At 42.3% G+C, this 20,351-nt stretch overlaps 2 protein-coding genes across 7 annotated transcripts in view; both read right to left on the reverse strand.

Moving 5' to 3' along the window:
- Positions 1-4,357: 4,357 nt before the first annotated feature.
- Positions 4,358-14,241, reverse strand: ZBTB24 (zinc finger and BTB domain containing 24). 6 transcript variants are annotated; one of them, XR_012672978.1, is made up of 7 exons: positions 14,154-14,241; positions 11,270-12,269; positions 10,692-10,859; positions 10,450-10,533; positions 9,672-9,834; positions 7,364-7,445; positions 4,358-6,440 (listed from the first exon to the last, which is right to left on the reverse strand). XR_012672978.1 is itself a non-coding variant. In XM_075145654.1 (7 exons), exons 2-7 carry the CDS (start codon positions 12,240-12,242, stop codon positions 5,630-5,632), a joined length of 2,202 nt encoding a protein of 733 aa, XP_075001755.1. In that variant the 5' UTR covers positions 12,243-12,269; positions 14,154-14,236; the 3' UTR covers positions 4,358-5,629. The 6 variants fall into 6 exon arrangements, 4 of the variants coding, with proteins under 4 accessions (XP_075001755.1, XP_075001756.1, XP_075001754.1 ...); XM_075145654.1 differs by having other exon boundaries at positions 9,672-9,755; positions 14,154-14,236; XM_075145655.1 differs by lacking the exon at positions 14,154-14,241 and adding an exon at positions 13,578-13,928 and having other exon boundaries at positions 9,672-9,755.
- A 153-nt stretch (positions 14,242-14,394) lies between these two features.
- AK9 (adenylate kinase 9) overlaps positions 14,395-20,351 on the reverse strand; it is a 69,626-nt gene continuing 63,669 nt past the window's right edge. The window contains exons 33-38 of the mRNA XM_075145658.1: positions 20,084-20,280; positions 19,387-19,556; positions 18,558-18,656; positions 18,374-18,476; positions 17,702-17,816; positions 14,395-14,761 (exon numbers count right to left, since the gene is read on the reverse strand). Of these exons, the coding sequence (XP_075001759.1) occupies positions 14,559-14,761; positions 17,702-17,816; positions 18,374-18,476; positions 18,558-18,656; positions 19,387-19,556; positions 20,084-20,280 (887 nt within the window). The 3' untranslated portion in view covers positions 14,395-14,558. The remainder of the gene's footprint in view (positions 14,762-17,701; positions 17,817-18,373; positions 18,477-18,557; positions 18,657-19,386; positions 19,557-20,083; positions 20,281-20,351) is intronic.

Genomic DNA, 20,351 nt, shown 5'->3' on the forward strand with positions numbered 1-20,351 from the left:
ACAGAGAGTGGGCAGTTGCTAACTAAAGCAAAGCTCTGTGTCCGGGTATTCCAAAGATACATTCAATTAGGTAGGATTAAAATATTAGCCAGAAATGAGCAGTAAGCATACCAGAGTGAGATGCTGGTTCACCTAGAATATGCCTGGATGGTTTTTTCCATTCAGAAGAATTGCTTGGGCCAGAGATGAACAGCAGTCCATCTGTTGTAGAAAACCATTCATTGTTCACCATGTTTTATGAAGGATGTGAAAAGGGATGGAGCATATAGGACTGTTGTAGCTCACAGGACTGCAGGTCTGCAAGAAGCAGACTCTTCAACACCTCTAACGAATAGATAAAAGAAGACCTGAAACCTTAGCTATGGCAGATACAGCATTGCCAGCTCCTTCTCCACTCTTAAAGAGAACCTGCAATAGCAATAGGATTGGGAAAAAGCCTGCACAGAGGGACTTCTGACCGTGGGAGGACAAGCGTGTCTAGGAAGCACCCCTGACTGCTGCCTGGACGCCGGGGCACACCTGCTTTGCAAACCGGTCTCCTCCCAGCCACTCCCGAGTCACAACAACCCCAGGCAACGCTACAGGCTTGGGGAAGAGTGGCTGGAAAGCTGCCCAGAGGAAAAGGACCTGGGGGTGTTGGCCGACAGCCGGCTGAACATGAGCCGGCAGTGTGCCCAGGTGGCCAAGAAGGCCAACGGCATCCTGGCCTGTATCAGAAATAGTGTGGCCAGCAGGAGCAGGGAGGTGATCGTGCCCCTGTACTCGGCACTGGTGAGGCCGCACCTCGAATCCTGTGTTCAGTTTTGGGCCCCTCACTACAAGAAGGACACGGAGGTGCTGGAGCGTGTCCAGAGAAGGGCAACGAAGCTGGTGAAGGGCCTGGAGCACAAGTCTTATGAGGAGCGGCTGAGGGAACTGGGGTTGTTTAGTCTGGAGAAGAGGAGGCTGAGGGGAGACCTCATCGCTCTCTACAACTACCTGAAGGGAGGTTGTAGCGAGGTGGGTGTTGGTCTCTTCTCCCAAGTAACCAGCCATAGGATGAGAGGAAACGACCTCAAGTTGTGCCAGGGGAGGTTTAGATTGGACATTAGGAAAAATTTCTTCAAGCAAGGCTTGTCAAGCCTTGGAACAGGCTGCCCAGGGAAGTGGTTGAGTCACCATCCCTGGAGGTATTTAAAAGACGTATAGATGTGGCGCTTATGGACATGGTTTAGTGGTGGACTTGGCAGTGGTAGGTTTATGGTTGGACTTGATGATCTTAAACGTCTTTTCCAACCTAAACGATTCTATGATAGGTCTTCGCAAACACCAACCATGAACTTGATCACGATGACTAATCAGCTAAGATAGTAAAACAAGCCTTTTACAAATAAAGAGATGCAAGCAAAACTCTTTACATAAAACAAGTATTAAAAAAAACAACCAACCTTGCAAAGTAACACATGCTAGGACAAAGCTTCTCCCACTGGCAGGATAATTTGCTTTCACAACTCATATGAAATAATCTGATACTCTTCTATCAAAAATGAGATGCTGGACTGGAATGCCCACCTGTCTAAGCCACACTGCCAAGCGTCTCGGCTTCCACGCACAGAACAGCAGACGCTCTTGAACTTTAGAGTGCCGAGGTCAAGAAATGCTATTTACAGCTAAACCATTAATATAATTGGCAAGCAGAGTAAGTGCACACACAATAGTCAAATACACGCTTAACACAGCGTGTTTGCTCTACCCCTCGGGAATGTGTTTCAACTTTCACCTGGAGAATCAGCCAAAATCTTCAGAAAAAAGCCAAAATTTCATAAACTTGCCTTTGAAAAAAGACTAGTAAAATCCTTTTAGAGTTCAGCTAGACAGGGTAACTTACAAATGGAGTAGAAGAAACACATAATGGTGTTAATTGCTCACAAAAATGGATCTTTCTGCAGTCTAAGTAATCTTCCTGCATTTATGTCTAAAATCGTGATCTCATTTTAACATAGTAAGCAGTGAGATGGATTTCCTAAGATTACTCTGTGAGAAAATGAGAAGTTAAGGTGCTTACTGGCTAAGAAGTAAAGATATCTAGAGAACTGCTTTGAAACGTAGATTTTAAGGCATGCATTTTTTTGCTATATAGTTCTTAGAAGCAGCTGGACTAAACAGCAAAGCTGAAGGCGTTACCTTTCAAATTCAAAGCAATCCTAGGCTTCAGTTGCAGCCTTAAAAATGCACACACAGAAGAAGAATTTATTTTCATCTTTAATAGAACTGCATTCACTAGAAAGGGAAAAAAAGCAACATTTGTGGCATGCGTCCTGGTTCTGGCTGGGACAGAGTTAACTTTCTTCCCAGTAGCGTGGGGGGTGTGCTGTGTTTTGGGTTCGGTGTGAAAGGAGCGTTGATGGCCCATTGATGCTTTGGCTGTTTCTGGGTGGTGCTTGCACTGGGGAGGGGGAGCACAGCCGGGGTGGTGGACCCAGCCAGCCAATGGGGTATTCTATACCATGTGACGTCATGCTCAGTATAAAAACCAGGTGGTTCGGCAGTCGGTGAGCAGTTGCATTGTGCATCTTCTGCTTTGTATATTCTGTTATTGTTGTTGTTCTCATTGTTATTATTACTGTTCTACTTTGTTTTATCTCAATTATTAAACTGTTTTTATCTCAACCCGGGAGTTTTCCTACTTGTGCCCTCCCGATTCTCTCCCCCATCCCACCGGAGTCGGGGGGTGAGCGAGCGGCTGCGTGGGGTTTATTTACTTGGCTGGGGTTAAACCACGACAGCATGATAAACCACGCGAGCTTCCCAAGTGCAAGTACAATGTATGCTGACAGCATAAGCAACGCAGGGTGCAAGATGAGTCACTGCTGTGCTATTCACAGAAGCTCGTTTCTTCACCGGTGATTTGGTAGAAAAATGTAAGAAAATTCCAAACCCAAAACTTCATTCTTTTTAGTTATAGGGAAAGCATCAAGCAATCACTATGTGATAGTGGCTTAAGCACAATTGTAGCATCATACTTAATCCTGCAAGAACTTCATAATGAACAAATCAAAGTTCAAAAAATGAGGAAAGTATTTAAGTTATTTTACTGGTATTCTTAGAATTTAGCTTATAACCAGCTTTTAAGCATTTCAGGATTCATAAGTATAAGGCAGAGAAGGAACTCAGTGCAAGCTGTTGTAAAGTTATGACCAGACAGTGCTATGACTGCACATTACAGTATTTTAGATAAAATCAAAGTTGTTAGGATTAAACCTCCATAATATTTATTGTAAACTTAAATTTATACAATTAGTAAGATTTTTGTAGATGTTATAACAAGCTTCACTTGCATTTTTTCAGCTGTTCTTGCAGCACCAAGACTTCAAGCTTCTGAAGTACAACTACAGAATATGCTGGTTCTTTCTGGTGGAAGAAGTACACAAACTGTAATTCCCTGTTCCGAGAGGAAAAAACAAAAGATGAAAAGCCTAACTAAAGCTTTGCTGTGGGACATTTTTTTGCATTGATTTATTCCCACCATCCACCTATTTGTATAAAAACTGATCTAGTAACTTTGACAAAATGGAGATACTTGCCCCAGCTCCAGCAGCACATGGTCGGGAGCTAGCTGAGTAGTCTTGACTTGAACAAGGAACATCGTCCAGAATTTGGGCTCCCCAGAACAAGACAGAATTGATGTACTGGACTGAGGGCAGCAGAAGGCTAAGGTGATTAAAGAGCTGGAGCACATGATGGAAAAGACTGAGAGCTGGGTTTGTTCAGGGCTTAAGAGGAGAAGGCTTTGGGAGGACCCTACTGCTGTCTTCATCTACCTCATGGGAGGGTGTAGAAAAGATGGAGCCAGACACTTCTTGGAGGTGCAGCAGTAGGACAAGAGGCAGTGGACACAAACTGGAACATGGGAAATTCCAATTAAATATAGGAAACATTTTTTTCACTGCAGATATGGTCAAAACGCTTCCATCCCTGGAAGCGTTCAAAACTCAACCAGACAACAGCGACATGATCTCGGCGCACCTGCTTTGAGGACGGTGATAGACCAAATGGTCTGTAGAAGTCCCTTCCACCTTAAATTATTCTATCATTCTACACACCGGGCTTTTATGCCAGTGACTCTCTCTGGGCAGCCATATAAGCCAAGCACGTACAAAGATCTTTTGTTTTGCCTTTAAATTCACCTGCTAATTCCTTAATTTTTACATTTTTCATTTGTTAAAACATAAAATATCAATGTAAATCACATTTTAAAACTGCAGTGATGATTGAGCACATTGCTTTAAGTACCAATGGCATTTTATCTGGATTTTAACACACTAGTACACTATGTGAGATGTTACCAGTAGCCAAACTTGAAAACGCAAAGCATGTATTGTGGCATGGCATTTTATTAAGATGTCAAATCTTTTGTGTTAGCAGTCAGTCAGTCATTGAAAACAATCTGTACACATCTAATCTAGTCAGCGAAAATAGCTGTACAGCTTCCAACATGACATGCCCCATTTATATAGCTCATTATGCTCTGAAGTGGTCCTATTCATTGTTCAAGTCCCCACAAAAACAATTACCAGCTTTTACATATATTAAAGGTAACATTACACTCTGCTCTCAAAAGTACAAAAAATAACACTTTAAATATACACTGGGTCCTAAGCTTAGACTGAGTCCTGTCAGGAAGAGAATTTTGCACTTCAATAGACATTGTCTTCAACATCAAGAGCTCTTCAAAGTGCTTGGCAGAGCGTGTGAACACTATCCCCACTTACTAGATGATGAAACTAAGGCACAGAGGTCAACTACCTTGCCCACAGTCACACAGAGAGTGGGTGGTAGAAAGAACAGAGCAGAATTTGGGCTCTTCAGTTGCCTAGTGTAACCACGGCATCTCATTGCCACTATTCAAGTGCAATGGCTAAAGCATTTCTGAGGAGCAAAACTTGTACAGCATACAGTAAACAGAAGGGGCGATCCAGGGCCAGTCAAAGACTGCAACAATTTCAACCCAAACCAAACAAATTTGGCAGTCAATAAATCAAAATGCACTTAAGGGAATGATCACATAGAAAATTATACATTAACCCGCAGAGAGAAAGCTCATTAAACGTAAGACACATGGTGATAGCTTTGCAAAAAGTACTGGTTATCTTAAGCTTGACAGTAGTTCAGGTAACGTTGACTTCATCAGAGAAGTCGTACTTTCTGATCAGCAGACATCTTAAGCACTGTTCTTCTACCAGCAAGGTACACTTCTCTGGAGAGTCACACAGAAATGCAAATAAGGGGCCAAATATCTCCTCAGTAGGCATGGATGGGTATGAGGCACAAAAAACCCACATTAATTGCTTGTGAGGTATGGACATGGTTTAGTGGGCATAGTGGTGTTGGACTTGATGATCTTAGAGGTCTTTTCCAACCTTCATGATTCTATGATTCTATGACAAAGTGGTAGAGAAATACCAATCTGGAAAAATAAAAAAAAGGCTAAAATAAATAAGGTTAAGAAAACTGAAAGCCACCCATCAAAAATCACCAAGAAACGCATCTTCAGATAGATTATGCTGCAGAAAAGCAAGTGCGATACGTGTAATCACTGCCTGGATGAGAAGCATGCTATAGCCTAGCCCTCTGATGACAAATAAGCATTTCAGAAAGCCTGTCCTTGAACAGGATGCTCATGAGATGACTCATTTACTGACAGAGACTGCTGATGGGATTCAGAAACATGTACGCTTTGATTCTGTTCTTCACTGATTTGATGGCAAGGAACCGAATCTTGGCTAGAGTGAGACTGCTGACTTGATTCCTGAGTCAACTGCACGTGCTGAGCTGGATGTGAAGATCCTGCTAAGTGGATTTCTTCATTTTGTCCTTGATGAGCATGGAGATGTTCTAGTGCTTCCTTGGAAAGAGTGATGACATGCATTTGTTCAGGTTGGGCAGTCTCTATTTGGTTCGCAATCATATTGATACTTTGGATTTGTTCCGCTTGCTCCTGCTGAGCTGAAAGCAGCAAGTTTTGCAACTGCTGTGGTGGCTGAGCAAGCAGCGTGAGGTTAGCAGCCTGCTCTGTTGTCATATTCGGGGCATTTTCTGCAGTAACAATACTAATGCCTTGATTATGACTAGGCATGAAGTTTATATTATGTACTGCATCCGTAACCAGTAGTTGAATTTCCTGCCCTCCAGAGGTGGCAAGTTGATACTGCTGCAGCTGGAGAATGTTTCTCACTTCTGAATTAGCGTTGGCGCTTGGAGCAGCGCTGGCTTCCTGAAACTGCTTTTCCTTGCTATGAATTTTCAAGTGAGACTTCAGGTTGTCCAGACGAGCAAACTGCAAACTACATTCTGGGCAGGAGAAAGGCTTTTTGCCTGTGTGTAAGATACAGTGTCTTCTCTTAGCACTGGAATCAGAGAAGGATTTTCCACATATACCACAAGAATATGGCTTTTCTCCTCTGCAAAAGAATTTTGACCTCATTAAAATATCCACTTTGACAGTGCTGCTTTCTGCAACTTATTATAGAATAAAAAACTTATTATTTTGTTTTGCTAAATCATAAGCACTTAAGAATAGTGACGTTAAAAATGTTCTCTATTCGACTTCCTAATTATTTCTATTTGACTTCACAAACTGTACTTTCATTAGTATATACTCAAGAGCTACAGAGATAACATAACTGCCCTCCTCTCATAATACAAATTCTATGCTGCTAGGCCTTGACAAGAATGCAATAACTTACTTTGCACAACTCTAAGCACTGACAATTTAAAGAACATTTATTAACGGTGTGGGCTTTAAAACAAAAAGGAGTGTCCAAATCCTAACTTGCTGCCCGACTTAAAGGGACGAGAAATTTTACTGGAAATGTTTTCTTTTACATAAGGCCCACAACAGTTCTCCAATGATTTAAAATCTTACATGCCTTTATGCAATACATCACACTGACACAGGTAAAAGATAACTAATGCTATTAAAAAGACATGATAAGCTACAGGGAAACAGGACGATGCTCCAATAACCTTGTTACACCATGGCTACTGTTCTACTGTCAACAAAAATTCACAGTAAAGTTTTCACATAAATAATATAGCAGTAAGTACATTGTCATTAAACAGACACAATACACAAAAGAAGAATCTTACAATGTCTTGGCACACTAGTATTTAACAGTGTAGTACTTTCCACTACCAATTATTTCTTTAAATAGATTAATGAATAGATAAATAAATAAATAAATAAATAGATTAATGGCCTTTAACCCTTCATTCAAAATGCAAACAAGCCCTGACCATTCTATAATTGAACAAGCACTACATACAGGTATCAGATCAGAAGTTACATTTTTAAAGAATGTAACGAAAATTAGACATACTCTACCTGTGAATTCTAATGTGAGTCTGAAGAGAACTTTTAGCTGTAAATGATTTGCCACAAATTTCACAAGTGAAGGGCTTCTCACCTATCAAAAAGAAATTTGACATCACTTTTTATATAGCACTTCCCATCAATATATTAAAAAACATTTCATATTTTACCATACACAGTATCAAGTGTGTACTATCAAATCCTCACACTTCCGCCATGGGTCAGGACAGATATTTGAAACTGAATAAACTCCCTAGTTAGATGAGGGTACAGCATTTTAAACGTGCATCTCCGACGTTTCTCCCCTTTGAAGACAAAGACTTCGGTGATCCAAGCCCTCAGAGCAAGAAAAAAACAAACCTATGATCCAGATGCGGGTGTTCCACAGGGAACAGCCAAGTTTGAAAAAGGCTGGCCCTGAACTAGTAGGCATTAATGCTAGGCTCAGGTGCAGCACCATGCAGATGAGCAAGCCCCTATTTCCAAACCTGAAAAGTGAATCCTCTGTCTTAACAAGTCAGCTGGCTTCCTATAAGGCTCCATCCTAGGCCTATGATCTCCTGGGAACACCAGTCGGAGAAAAATTCAATTATGGTGGGTTGAACAAATTGTGGGTTTGTTGGTGTGTGTTTTCTTTTTTTTTTTTACTGCATTTGGAATTCTTGTGTCTAATTGAGTAGAAGCAGAGGAGCCAAATTAAATAACAAAAACGTTCACAAGAAACAGATACTACACAACAAAAGCGAATCCTAATTCACACCATAACATATCCTTGTTGCACTGAGCTTCTTTAAGGCACTAGACATGAGAATCCGGATCACCACTGTGGTAATTCACACCATCCAAGCCCGCTGAACTGGGGATGGGGCAGCAGCTAGTTTCCAAGGAAGCTTCACATTTAGTAGAGAACTGCAACGCTTATCAGCTTTCACATGGCTTCAGAGGGCAGAGGCAAAGTATGAGAGAACAAGAAACATTGGTCAGAAAGGACCTCTCATCATCTCGTCCCAGCCTCCTACTGAAAACAGGAGTAACTTCCTAAGCAGACTGTATTCTGACGACATTCTTCTGCCAAAGCAGAACAGTCATGTCAACGTTAACATCTGTCCCCAAACTCCTTAGAATTTTACTTCTCGTTTTTGAGATGGGACAGATCAATTGTTATTTCTGCATCGCTAATACTGGTATCTGGCCTGTCTTTTCTGGAAGCAAAATACGTTGCAAGCCAGTTTCTGCTAGAACTCATCCTAATTGATCTATTTTTGCAACTTACCTTGCTACTATGCTTCCTCTTCTCATTTCCCACTACATATATAGAGCTGAATCAGCTTCAGATACAGAACTGTTGCGTGTGTCAACAAACACTATGTTCTCCTCAATAGAAAATGCAATATTTAGAAGTATCCCAAGTTAATGCTATTCTGGATACACCAAAAACTCCCAAAGGCACAAATTCTGACCTCATCCTATCCCAGGGAATTTAAACCTGTGTTATTTTCACTGAGAAAGAGAAGGAAATGAATGAGATACATAACTTGACCTCGTGCATACTTTACTACAATCACAGGCAACATACTTAAGAATAATTTGATTTGGGGAAGAAACGATTGTCACCGTTTATAGTTATTTTAAAAGCAAAAATTTTTACAAGCCATCTTATGAATTTACCCTTCAAATAAAACTATTTTCAGAAGCTTATGCCTTGTCACCACGAGATGGTAGATCAACGTTTTTATCCCTTTTATCCAGCCATTCAAGTACCACCTTGCCCTCTAAATCTCTTAGAGCACCCTCTGACGCACTTGCATTAAATCATCCCTGCCAGCCCATCTCCTGCCAAGATCTGGTTTATTACAGCGTAATAAAAAGGTAAATGGAAATAATTTTTTTTCTGGTCAGCAGCATTTTTCGTAAGCACCTGTCCCTCACAGACAGGGGTGCCCAGCTCATTTTGGACATACACTTTCTGTTACTACTTAGCCCATACATGCTGGATGTGGCTCTCCTGATAAACTAAATTCCCAGTCCAGGATTCTATCACAGAAGAGCTAACTGGCGTTTTCCGGAGCAGGCTTTGTAAGAATGGGAAAAAAGCTCTTCCTGTAATAGGCACTCCTTCTGCACTGTTGTAATACAAGCTTTTTTGTGCTCCTGCATTCTTGATGTCAAATCTCTCCATTAGCAATACAGGCGTCATTACATACACGTAGAGCAGAAGTTCATCCCACAGAGACAAGTGTCATTTGCCTAACATTGTTTTGTCTGTGTTACTTCGAGGGAAAAAAAAAACAACACAACAAAACATGATGGACAATATTACCTGTATGTGTTCTTAGATGTTTCTTTAACTGAGCTGCATCCATGAATTTGCGACGACACTGGTTACATTCCGGCAGTGAATGGCCTTGTCGCAATAATAAAAAAAGTGTCAGTGCATAAGTGATCCCCTGTATCTCTTCAGTGATCTTTGTTAAAGCACTTTCCTGTAAAATAACCACTTCGATATAATATAGAGATAAAACAAAAGGTGATTCACTGCCTCATCCCTATCTTAATTGTCACACCCCTATTTCTCTATTTGATACTATCATGGGAAAAGAGGGGACTGAGACCTGCTCCCCCCAAAACACGCTTTCTCTTGAAGCTTTGTAAATTCTGATTTTTTCCACCACTTCCTGTGTGTGTAGCTTAATCTCCATCCTGCTCCAGAAGTGAGGAGGACACTTCTTAAAGCTTGTTTGCCATTGCGGGAAACTACAAGGCAATTTGCACAACAGGCAGCAGACACAATTGTTTATACAATTCCTAGCTTCTATGTAACACAGACAGCAGGGCTAAAATAATCATGTTGTATGTCAAATACAGCATAACTGATTTTTAATCATCATAAGAGTCCTTCTCCATTAACTATTTTTCTAAATGTTCCGTTTATTATACACCGTTTTGTCTTTTTCACCCTATGCAGTTATATCGAGATACACATCAGGGTAGCAGAGACTAAATACATCACCGAAGGAGAGTTTTCAGCCTTAGTCAATCTCTGTAAGGACAAATCAGCAGGGACTGTAAGCCAGCTCTTACACCCAAACTTGTTATACCTGTGTGTACTCGATAGTGGCTCTTGAGCTGTCTCTTTTGGCTGAAGTATTTCCCACACTGATCGCACGTAAAAGCCTTCTGCCCTGTAAAGAAAATCACTTATTAAAATGTAAGCCACACCCAAAGCAAGCGTAAATAAATAAGTAAATAAATCAGCACCACGACAGCGAGCAGAAATGCCTTTTTTTCAGAATGGCAAACTCTTGGGGAAGAGAGGTTACGTTTGCCTTGAAATATTTACCTGTATGTAGGCTCATATGCTCCAGAAGAGAATGCTTTGTTGTCAGAGCCTTACTGCAGACGGTGCAGGTGTACGGCCGTTCCCCAGTGTGCATCCGCTCATGGACTTGAAGAGAATGCTTCTGGGAAAAGCCTTTGCCACACTCACTGCACTTAAAAGGGCGCTCCCCTAAAAGCAAAAGATGACATTTGTAGGTATAGATGCATTATTTCTCGCTAGATATTCTAAGCTGTTAGTGAGATGCACTGCAATGTAGTGGCTACTAAAAAGGACTTTTAAGTAGTGATAAGGCGAATTAAGAGGCAAGCTTCACATAACAATAAAATAATTCTTTAAGCATTGCCATATAATTCAACGTTTAAACAGAGAAATGATTAACTAAACTGCAATCACGGTAAGACAGAAGGGCTACAAGATCTGCTGACAAGAATAAAACAGCAAACACAGTCTCAGAGACACACCATAATAATTTGGATCAGCATGCTCTTTTGGGCAACAGCCCACACTTAACAACTAGTTCGCCATTAGCAACAAGTCACTAAACCCTAACCCAAACGCAGCAGTCTCTTAATGCCTACCTGTATGACTCCGCTGATGAATAGCTAAGAAGTGATTGTATTTAAATACTTTGCCACAGTCTTTACAGCGAGCTTCAGAACCTGCACGTTTTCTTTTTCCATCAGTTCTCTTTGCCAGTCCTTTTTCATCCTCATCACCGAGAAGTTTATAATCTTTCAGTTTGATTGATCTCCTTATTCTACGTTTGCTATAACGGCTCTGAGTGCTCTGTAGTCCTTCAGATTTGGGATCATAATTCTCATCTTTCTCAGCTGACAGATCGACAGCAGCTTCTGAGCCACAAGCAGGTTCAGTTTCGTCTGCATCCTTCCTCGCTGGAGCCTGTTCGCTGACAACTGTTTCTTCTTCTGCGGTGTCTTTTTTCATAAAATTTTGCTTATTTTGCATGGAGTTGTTCTCTCTCAGCTGCACATCTTCAGCAGAATTTGCAGCTGATTTTTCTTCCTGGACATTCTTGACTTTCCTCGGTCGCCCTCGTTTTCGCTTTGGTGGATCTTCATTTTTCTTGTCGCTTGCAACAACGGCTACAGAGTCCCCACTGTTGGCCGGAGCTGGTAACGCGTTACTTGGGCTACGGCTGGCCTGGTAGTCTGTACAGGCCCATACCAAGTCATTCACTTTCAGCAGCTGTGCAGTAGCCAGAATTTGTTCTGTGCTTTTTTCACTGGCACGGAGGCAACCAGTGTAGATAAATTCTAGCAGTGCTCCAAAGGTGTCTGCAACCATTCCCTCCAACATGTAAATTGACTGCCCTATTTCACCCTCATCTACAAACATCATTGAGAAGTATTCACTGCTGGCAGCAAGCAAAGCTTTGTGGGCTCTGAACTGCACATTCTCCACTATTAGGGTAATGTCACAGAGAAAATCCTTTTTCCTTTGTTCTTCAAAATTAGCTAGAATGGTATCTTTGTGAGCTTTGGAGTGGATGACAACCAGTTTCTCAGAAGCGTCAGGAGCCATTTCTGCCATTTTTATTGCGCGTATGAAAGGAGGTGCCTGCAAGAACAGAAGAGCTTCCATTAAGAAATATGGCAGAAGTCTGCATTATAACACACAAGTATCGTTTGGTTTAGCAGTCAACAGAGTTCAACAGTTTCTCAAGCAATTCTGAAACCTCTGAACTTTCTTTAAAAAAAATCAACACTAATGCTGACACAGACTTTCTTCAAAAAGTGTTTTTAAATCCTAAGAAATGGCTACAGATAGTTTCTTCTTAGATAAGAATTACTGCCTATTATTTCATTTGTTTACCTCTGATGTACTGTGGACTGTATAGCATCTAAAAAAATGGCTACCCCTTCTGAAAACTCCTTTCACAACTAAAACAAGCGAACAAAAAGAACTCTGTTCACAGCTCGTAAGTGGAAACAAATAATAATAATAAAAAAAGGTCAACTGCAGCTTCATCCCTGCAGATGCCACATTTCAGATTATTCAGGGACAAGGCTACGAAATCCTGTAATCAATGATAAAACTTCACTGGCATCAGCGTGGCAGGACTCCATGCCTTCTTTTGTCCATTGCTATCTTTCTGAAAATTTCTCTTCCAGAACACTTACCTGCTAAGCTTCAGCCTATGGAGGTGGGCAATAAAAGCAGAAAACCAGCAGCTTTTTCTAAGAGCGCTGTAGGGTTGACTATGCTAACTATTAACCACCAATCTGGCTTGCTAAGATTGTAAATATGTAAAAATTAAAAACAAGCAAAAAAATATAATCCAGCAATTTCAGAAGAATCCACCAAATAATACCAAGGAAGAGATGTGCCAAAAATGTCCAATTCAAGAGGATCAGCTGAGCCAAACGTGAAACAGATTAGCTACCTGCCATCTTAAAATATAAAGCTGTCATTTTAAATACAAAGACATATTTAAACGTAGTAATCAGTGAGCACAACACTTCTGATTACTGAAGGAACGCTGTAAGAAACAACATAGACTCCATACAGGTGACACCTAAATGCTACCGAGGTGGCCAACAAGCGATTCTTTAGCCCTGTTCAGCTACCAAAAGTTCATGCCGGAGCCAAATGGTGTATCTGGGAACCTTAGTTTCTGACAGACGCGAGCCTGGTGTTGCGGGAGCACCCTGAGGCACGGCTGTAGGTCTGACCCGACCCTGCCGCGCAGGGGACTACGGGCACTCCTGGAGTGTGGCTGCCTGTAGGCACCCCCCAACATCCCCGTGTGCCTCGGAGAGGGCAGTCGGTGTCTTGTGGGTTTTCATCACATGAAGGACTTCGGTATTCGATCACAAGGTGACATCATTACTCTTTTGACTGCAAAATCCCAAACAGCATGCTCACCTACAAAAAACAGTAACTGTAGGGTAAGGCTGTCTGTAAGGGGAAGGCACCCAGTGGGGTCAGACACGCTCCGATCCACCTGCTGACGCACTGTGGAAGGGCTCATCAGCAACACGCGCGTTACCCACGTAACAGCACGGCCCCGCACTGCTCCTCGACAGGGGCAGCGACGGCGGGCACCGCGAGCGGGCGGGCACCGCGAGCGGGCGGGCAGGAGGCGGCCCGCCGAGCACGCCGCGCGGAGGGGGGGAAGGCAGAAAACTCGCGGCGGGGAACGGAGCGGGGACTGGCGGCACCGCAACCCCCGCCACCGCCGGGCGCCCGCCCGCCCCCAGCGCCCCATTTAAGCCCCGAGCTCCGTAACTCGCTCCCGCAGGTTCCGGCCGCCCCCCGAGGAAGGCCGCTCGCCCCCTCAGCGGGGCGAGGCGGTGCCGGGGGAGCTAGCGGCGCCCGCGGCCCAACCCCGCGGTGCCGGGCGGGGCGCTGCCCCGCGTGAGTCGCCGGCCCGGGTTCCCCCGGGCCCCGGAGGCGCTCGGGGGTGGTGGTGGGTGTCTCCCGGCGACGCCCGGCACTCACCGCTCCGCCGCCAGCCCCCCTCTCCGCAACCCCCGCCGCGCTTCCGGCCTCGGCGGCAGCGGCGCGCCTTGCGGCCTGACGTAGAGCGCAGCGCATGACGCGCCGGAGGGCGTGGCGAGCGGCGCCAGCCCCGCCCTCCGCCCGCCGGCAGCCCGGCACTTCCCGGCCGCCCCCCGCCCCCTGGCCAGAAGTGCGCGGTACGCCACGCGTGGGCTGCCGTAATAAGCGTTAAACGAGGCGTGACTTAAGACAAAAGATTTTAATTTCAAGATTTCGTGTCTAAGAAACTGGGCCCAGAACGGGGGACGTTGTTCACCGGCCGCGTCGCAGCAGCGCGGGCGGCTGATGGCGACGCTCCTTGCGTTGTCAGAGGAAGTGCTTGGGTGGAGGGGGGAGCAGCCCACGCTACACAGAACCGGGGCTGGCGTCTTTCAGGGAGAGAAACGTTCGCAGCCTGCCGTCAAAGCCGAGGGGCCTGCGCCGCGGCTCCCTGTACGGGCCGGCCATGGCTGCCCCCAGGTAGGGGACGAGCTGGCAGTGCTCCACGAACCGCGCCAGCTTCCTCTGGTACGTCTGCCGCGCCGGCTGCGGGCTCCTGGGGTTGTGCGCTGCAAGAAGTTAAGCGGTGTCTTAGTGTCCCCTGGTAACTCCGTGGAGATACAGCACAGAAATTTTAAAAGGCACCAAATCTATACCTGATGTTTTTATCCTCGGTACAGAGAAAACTGCCGTGGGCCGTGCCCATTGACACCAAACCAACAGAAAAATCAGAAGTTCCTAACTCCAGAAGGGTAGTGATACTCAGAAAGATCGAGGCTTTTGTAAACAAAAACCAAACATGCTCGGCTGCCGTCAACTTCCCACTCCTCTGGCCGTGTGGGGCTGGTGATCCTCGAGGCAATGACAGACTTGGCTATCGGACACGGGCCCTGAAGCGGCGCTGCGCGGGGATAGCCCGGGCGCAGCGTGGCTGGCACAGTTGTTCTATGACCTAAACGCTTTGCCCGTAAAAAAACAAGCTGACTGATACTTCAGAGGAAGAAGGAAACGTCGAGGCCAAGAACTTTACAGTGAAGATAGTATTGTTTCTTTTGTTTCTTACCTCCCTGCCCTAAGCTGTATTTTGACATACATTAGTATTGAGTGCCAATCCTAGGAGTATTCTTTATTATTTTAATTGTTACACTGAGGCAAAGGTGAAGGAGTGATTTAAGACTCCTTCATAACCATTTTTTTCCCGTAAATAGTACTTTATATCTCATTACAAAAACTGGACAGCATGAAGAACTATGCTATGAGACACTTCAGCCCACTAGCTTTAAATTGTAGACAACTGCGTTTAACAGCTTCTGAGTGATTTACGTAGAGCTCTTACAGGAGTCAAGTCAAGTTTGAAGGGCACTAAATCACTCTAGTGATGTATGGTTTCCTACTCTTTTCCAGGAGTAAATCTCTCTGCATTTATGATTGATTGCCTGTAACTTCTCTTCTCGGATACTGAAAGCAATCCAGTATTGTTAGAAAAGCTGCAAGAGCAACTAAACCACTGTTTCTTGTCCCCTATTTAAATGTGAGATTAGAGAGTGACATAAGTTGAAGATGAGAAAGTATTACTTGAGATAGAAATAGGATGTAAAAATTTCCGAGGGACCACAACGTGAAGCACTTTGATCAAGTTTTTGATCAAGGAGGGTGTGACGACTATGAAGAGACACACAATAGTAAATAATGCTATATTTGCAAAGGAGATTTTTCAGTGTACTGGAGTGCTGTATCGTAAGGTTGGAAGCAGTTCTACCCAGTGTTAGAAGAAGATAACTTGTTTTCCTGGATTCCTATGGTCAAGCTGCACAAGGAGAAGAGATTTGTGCATTTGCATAACCTTTCCATTTCGTCATCCAGTGCTGATAATGGTTTAATGATGCAATATACGAGCAAAGCATTCCTAGCGTGGACATCATTATGTTAGCAAAGCTGTGCTAGCTATAGAATGAAAACAGTCTTTGTGGATGAAACAAACTACAGGATGAAAGCAGTTTTTCTGGCTTAAGAACTGTACATTTATACAGGGGCTTATCATGTGCCTACACTGTTCAGTGGTCTTCCTTAACAAAGCTATGCTAGCAAAAATCTGTGATAGTCCAAGAAAATTCTGGAGGGCTCTGGAAACTGCATGAGGAAACACAGGATGTGAAGAACTTTAGACAAATAATAAAGATTGCCATTACCTAAAAGCATCAGTAAAAATTCGAAATCACAAAAGGCAAGGTAAAGTTCACCACTGAACAGGTAGGCTTATAAAAGGCAAAACTGGTGGGTTGAAGAAGTGGCAGCCTTGCTCCAGAAATCTCCAGCAGTACTGGAAACCAGAGCAAAGCTACAGCAGAGCTGCAAACTAGGCTGTTGAAATCCTGAAAGCTGGCACTATTTAGGCTGGCTGCAAACTGTTAAAGATTATTAGCTGCAACAGCTATCTTGGACTGCAAAAAAACGACGAAACAAAAATTCTAAAAAATAGCAAATACGAACACAGGAGACAAAGCTTGAGCAACTTTCCTCAGTGAAAGAGTAGGCCTAACCTCTGGTAGCTCCATGAGATGTTTTACTTTATCATTATTTTGTGGGCTGAGTACAAACCACCTAATTTTAATTTTGGACTGTTTATCTTTGTTATGGAAAAGTAAGGTGGTCGATTGGACTGTCAATAAATAAAAAAAGAAGTTAAAAATAATCAACATACGGATACTCTGAATCACATTACTATTGAGATCTTCCCAGATAATTTCACAAATAAGCAGACTGATAAATAACATTTCATTTCTCTGTGCTAAAAAAGTCAAAATTAATTAAATCTGCATGGATATCTATTCTTTTGTACTGTGTAACTTTGTGTATTGGTACTGAGCCCATGCAAAAGAAGGGCTTTTTTTGAAAGTGACAGGTGCACTTAGGCTGTTTCTCAATACAACTAGACCTCTCATTTACATATTTAGCAGATGTGTTGTTGAAGATGTGTACGATCAGAAAGTTGTCTTCAGGTTATCTGCAAGGTAAGGTTTGTTAATAGGTTTATTTGACCACGTGATACAGTTGAAAAAAGGCAAGCATTCAGGCACCTAAACCATTCCTCAGATAGTATTTCAGCAGCCATTTATTACAGTAATTTTAGTCAATTTTTAAGACAATTCAGGTTGTCTATGACTAGTTTAAAATGTAGTACCACCTAGATTATAACATTTTACTTTCTGTTTAAAAACTCCAAGAATGCATGTTAGAAATGTTCTCAAGGCCATCAGGTTATTGGTGATAAAATGTCACTAAGATGTCATGATTTCTGAGAGATCACTTACCTATCTACCTATTCTATTAACCTTATTTTCCCCCCTGGCCCTTACACACTTGGCAGTGTGTACTTAAATCAGTATATAATAGTATTTTCCCAAGTTGGACATAAGAAAACTACACAAATTGGTTATCAATATTGTATCAGGTGATTTACTGCATTTATATAATTCATTATTTTTATAGCATATTATTTTATACGCTACCTTTTAAATGGCAGGCGACAAACAGCAGAGCAGTTTTTTTTACGCTTAGGAATGGAAACTTTGGCTTTAAGCAGCCTACTTCATTCAGAGCTTTTATTAGAGAAGTTGCTACTCCCTAAAGAAAGAAAACAGTTTTAGAAGACCATTACAGAAATCTAGAACAAAAATACATTCAAAGCCTGATCCTGTTGTCATGCAAATCTAACAATATAGGATGATATCTAAGTTGGTGAATTGTAGAAGATAGCAAATAGTATAAAATAGGGAGGGAAGTGACCATGTATGTTTTTTAATTTCATATTCATGTCCCAAAATGTAACCAACTATCCTTAAATGATTCCAGATAGGCTTATGTCTATCCTGGTGTTAAAAGTCAAAGCAAAATGTAATCTTACAAGATAGGATAAACAAGAGTCAGAAAATCCATCATATAATATTGCAGTTTATTGTTCCCCTCTGATGGTCTTTCTTGGTTTTTTTCCATTAAAGCTACAAATATCTATTATTGCAAAACTTTAAAAAAATTCCTCTCAATTGTAAATACACAATTTTCAATTTCATATAATAGCATTAATAAACATAAGACTCATATTGCATTAAAAATGAAAGAAACTGGTGGGATATACTATACATTGCAAAATCATGTTTTAAAATAGAAAAGCAAAAACTGGCCTGTTCAAGGTATCCAGCCAAAGGAAGTGCAGTGAGTAGTATTGGTTCCTTTATTGGAGGGAGTTTACGTGGAAGCTTCAGATTCCAGTACTTCTCTGGTAACCTAACCAAATAAAAAGTAACCACTTTTAAGACGTATAAACTGTGACATGATTAAAGATTAAAATGCAGTTAGTATATTCACCTCATAAACTTCAGAAGTTTTTCTTCACTTTCAAAAATATATACCTTATCTTGATATTTTGCTGCATACTCGATGTTGCCAGGCACCAAAGCTTCATATCTGAAGAGACGGAGCAAGAAAGACTATTAATTCAGAAGAAATGTAAAACATCATTTGTGCGGTGTAAATTCATGAGCTGCTGGGAATCTTCTGGTAATTTAGCAAGTATAGGAACTACAAAAAAGTAGCAATTGGATCATCCCAAGTTTCCACCACATGACTGACAGTTACAAGGCTCAGAATCTGAGAGAGTCTCTGCCTCAAAATCTGCTTTTTCAGGGGCTTTTGTAGTGCTTCTTTGGAGCTCCTCTAGTTAAAATGCCAATCATAGTTGTTCAGGAGGTTAAGAAGGGACAGCATAGAATTGACTATTACGGTTCTACCTTGATGAGAAATTCCTGCTCACTGAGGAAATCAATGAGACTCTATGGTGGCACTTTATGGATCTCTCATAAAAATCGTAATAGCTAGTTTTGCATCTACTAAGGATTTGTGAGATTTGTTTGAACTTTTGAAGGCTTCTGGTAGAGAAAACTCAAACTATATCCGAGCAGTCTTCATCACGAAAGATGCCAACATAGATCCTTGTAGAACCTGTAGCCGTATGAGTTTCAAAAGGTGATTTTACATTGATTTCCAAAGCCACAGGCACAACATAGAGAATTATAATTGCTTTTCTTGTCCAAACCCTGAACACTATTAAAAAGTACTTTGAAAGTATTTCCTCATTAATGTGTTAATATAAGACACATAGTCTGTAATTCACATTATGAAAACTGCAGTGATGTACCTCTGTTTTCCATCTAGGTAAGTGACTGGACAGTATCCCTGCATTTCAGCACTTGTAGGGAATAAGGCCTTCACTTCTGCTGCAGTCAGTTTCTTTGGTAGCATATCTGGGGGTGGGAGAGGGCAAGGTGCCAGTGGTGGCACATAGACCTCTGGTCTGCTCAAGAATTTCTGTAGAAAAAGAAATTAAATGTTTTTATAATGAAAGAAGCACTGTATGACTGTTAGTCAAACTCCAGAGGACTGGCTTACACAATTTAGATACTTGTTTCTTCTGCAACACCTCTCTTAGTGTGCTGTTGCTGCTGCTGCTCTCGGCTAAGTAGTTTCTTTTCCAACCCACTCTCGGTTGAAGTCATCACTATCTGCCCACCATCCATCACTATCCATTGCTATCATTAGCCACTCTCCACTCGCAGTCTTCCCAAAACAGATGGAGAAAGGTTGTTTTAAAATGAATGTTTGATCTATGACAATTATGACAATTTGTAAGAGGAGCTTTGGTTTGAGTGGACTCTCTGCTGCATTTTGCCTGCCTAGACATTGATAGCAGAAGTATACAGGACAACAGCTTGAATACTAAAAACACTAGTCTAATTCAGATTACATACTGCTTTTTTCTGTACGGAATCAAAGAATCTAAGCAACAATGTTCCCTCTTCCCATAATCCCCTCCCGACCTGCTTTTTGACACTTACGTCCAGTTCTTCCTGTGAAGCCATTTTGTAATAGTGTCCTCGAAATTCTGCAGCAAACTGCAATGACGATGTTACAGAGCAGTCAATCAATTCACCCTTTTCTGCAAGGCTGACGGGACAGTACTGTCCAAACTCCCCCAGCCGATACTGCAGCTCTTTGGGAGTGATACATAAATCAGCAATGCCGGCTGCTTTTCCTGTTAATAAAAGCAATTAATGAGAATGTTTTATTAATGAAAGACATAGAAACATCAAAAATTTCTATTCA

The sequence above is a fragment of the Calonectris borealis genome, chromosome 3 (assembly GCF_964195595.1).
Source record: "Calonectris borealis chromosome 3, bCalBor7.hap1.2, whole genome shotgun sequence".
Taxonomy (NCBI): domain Eukaryota; kingdom Metazoa; phylum Chordata; class Aves; order Procellariiformes; family Procellariidae; genus Calonectris; species Calonectris borealis.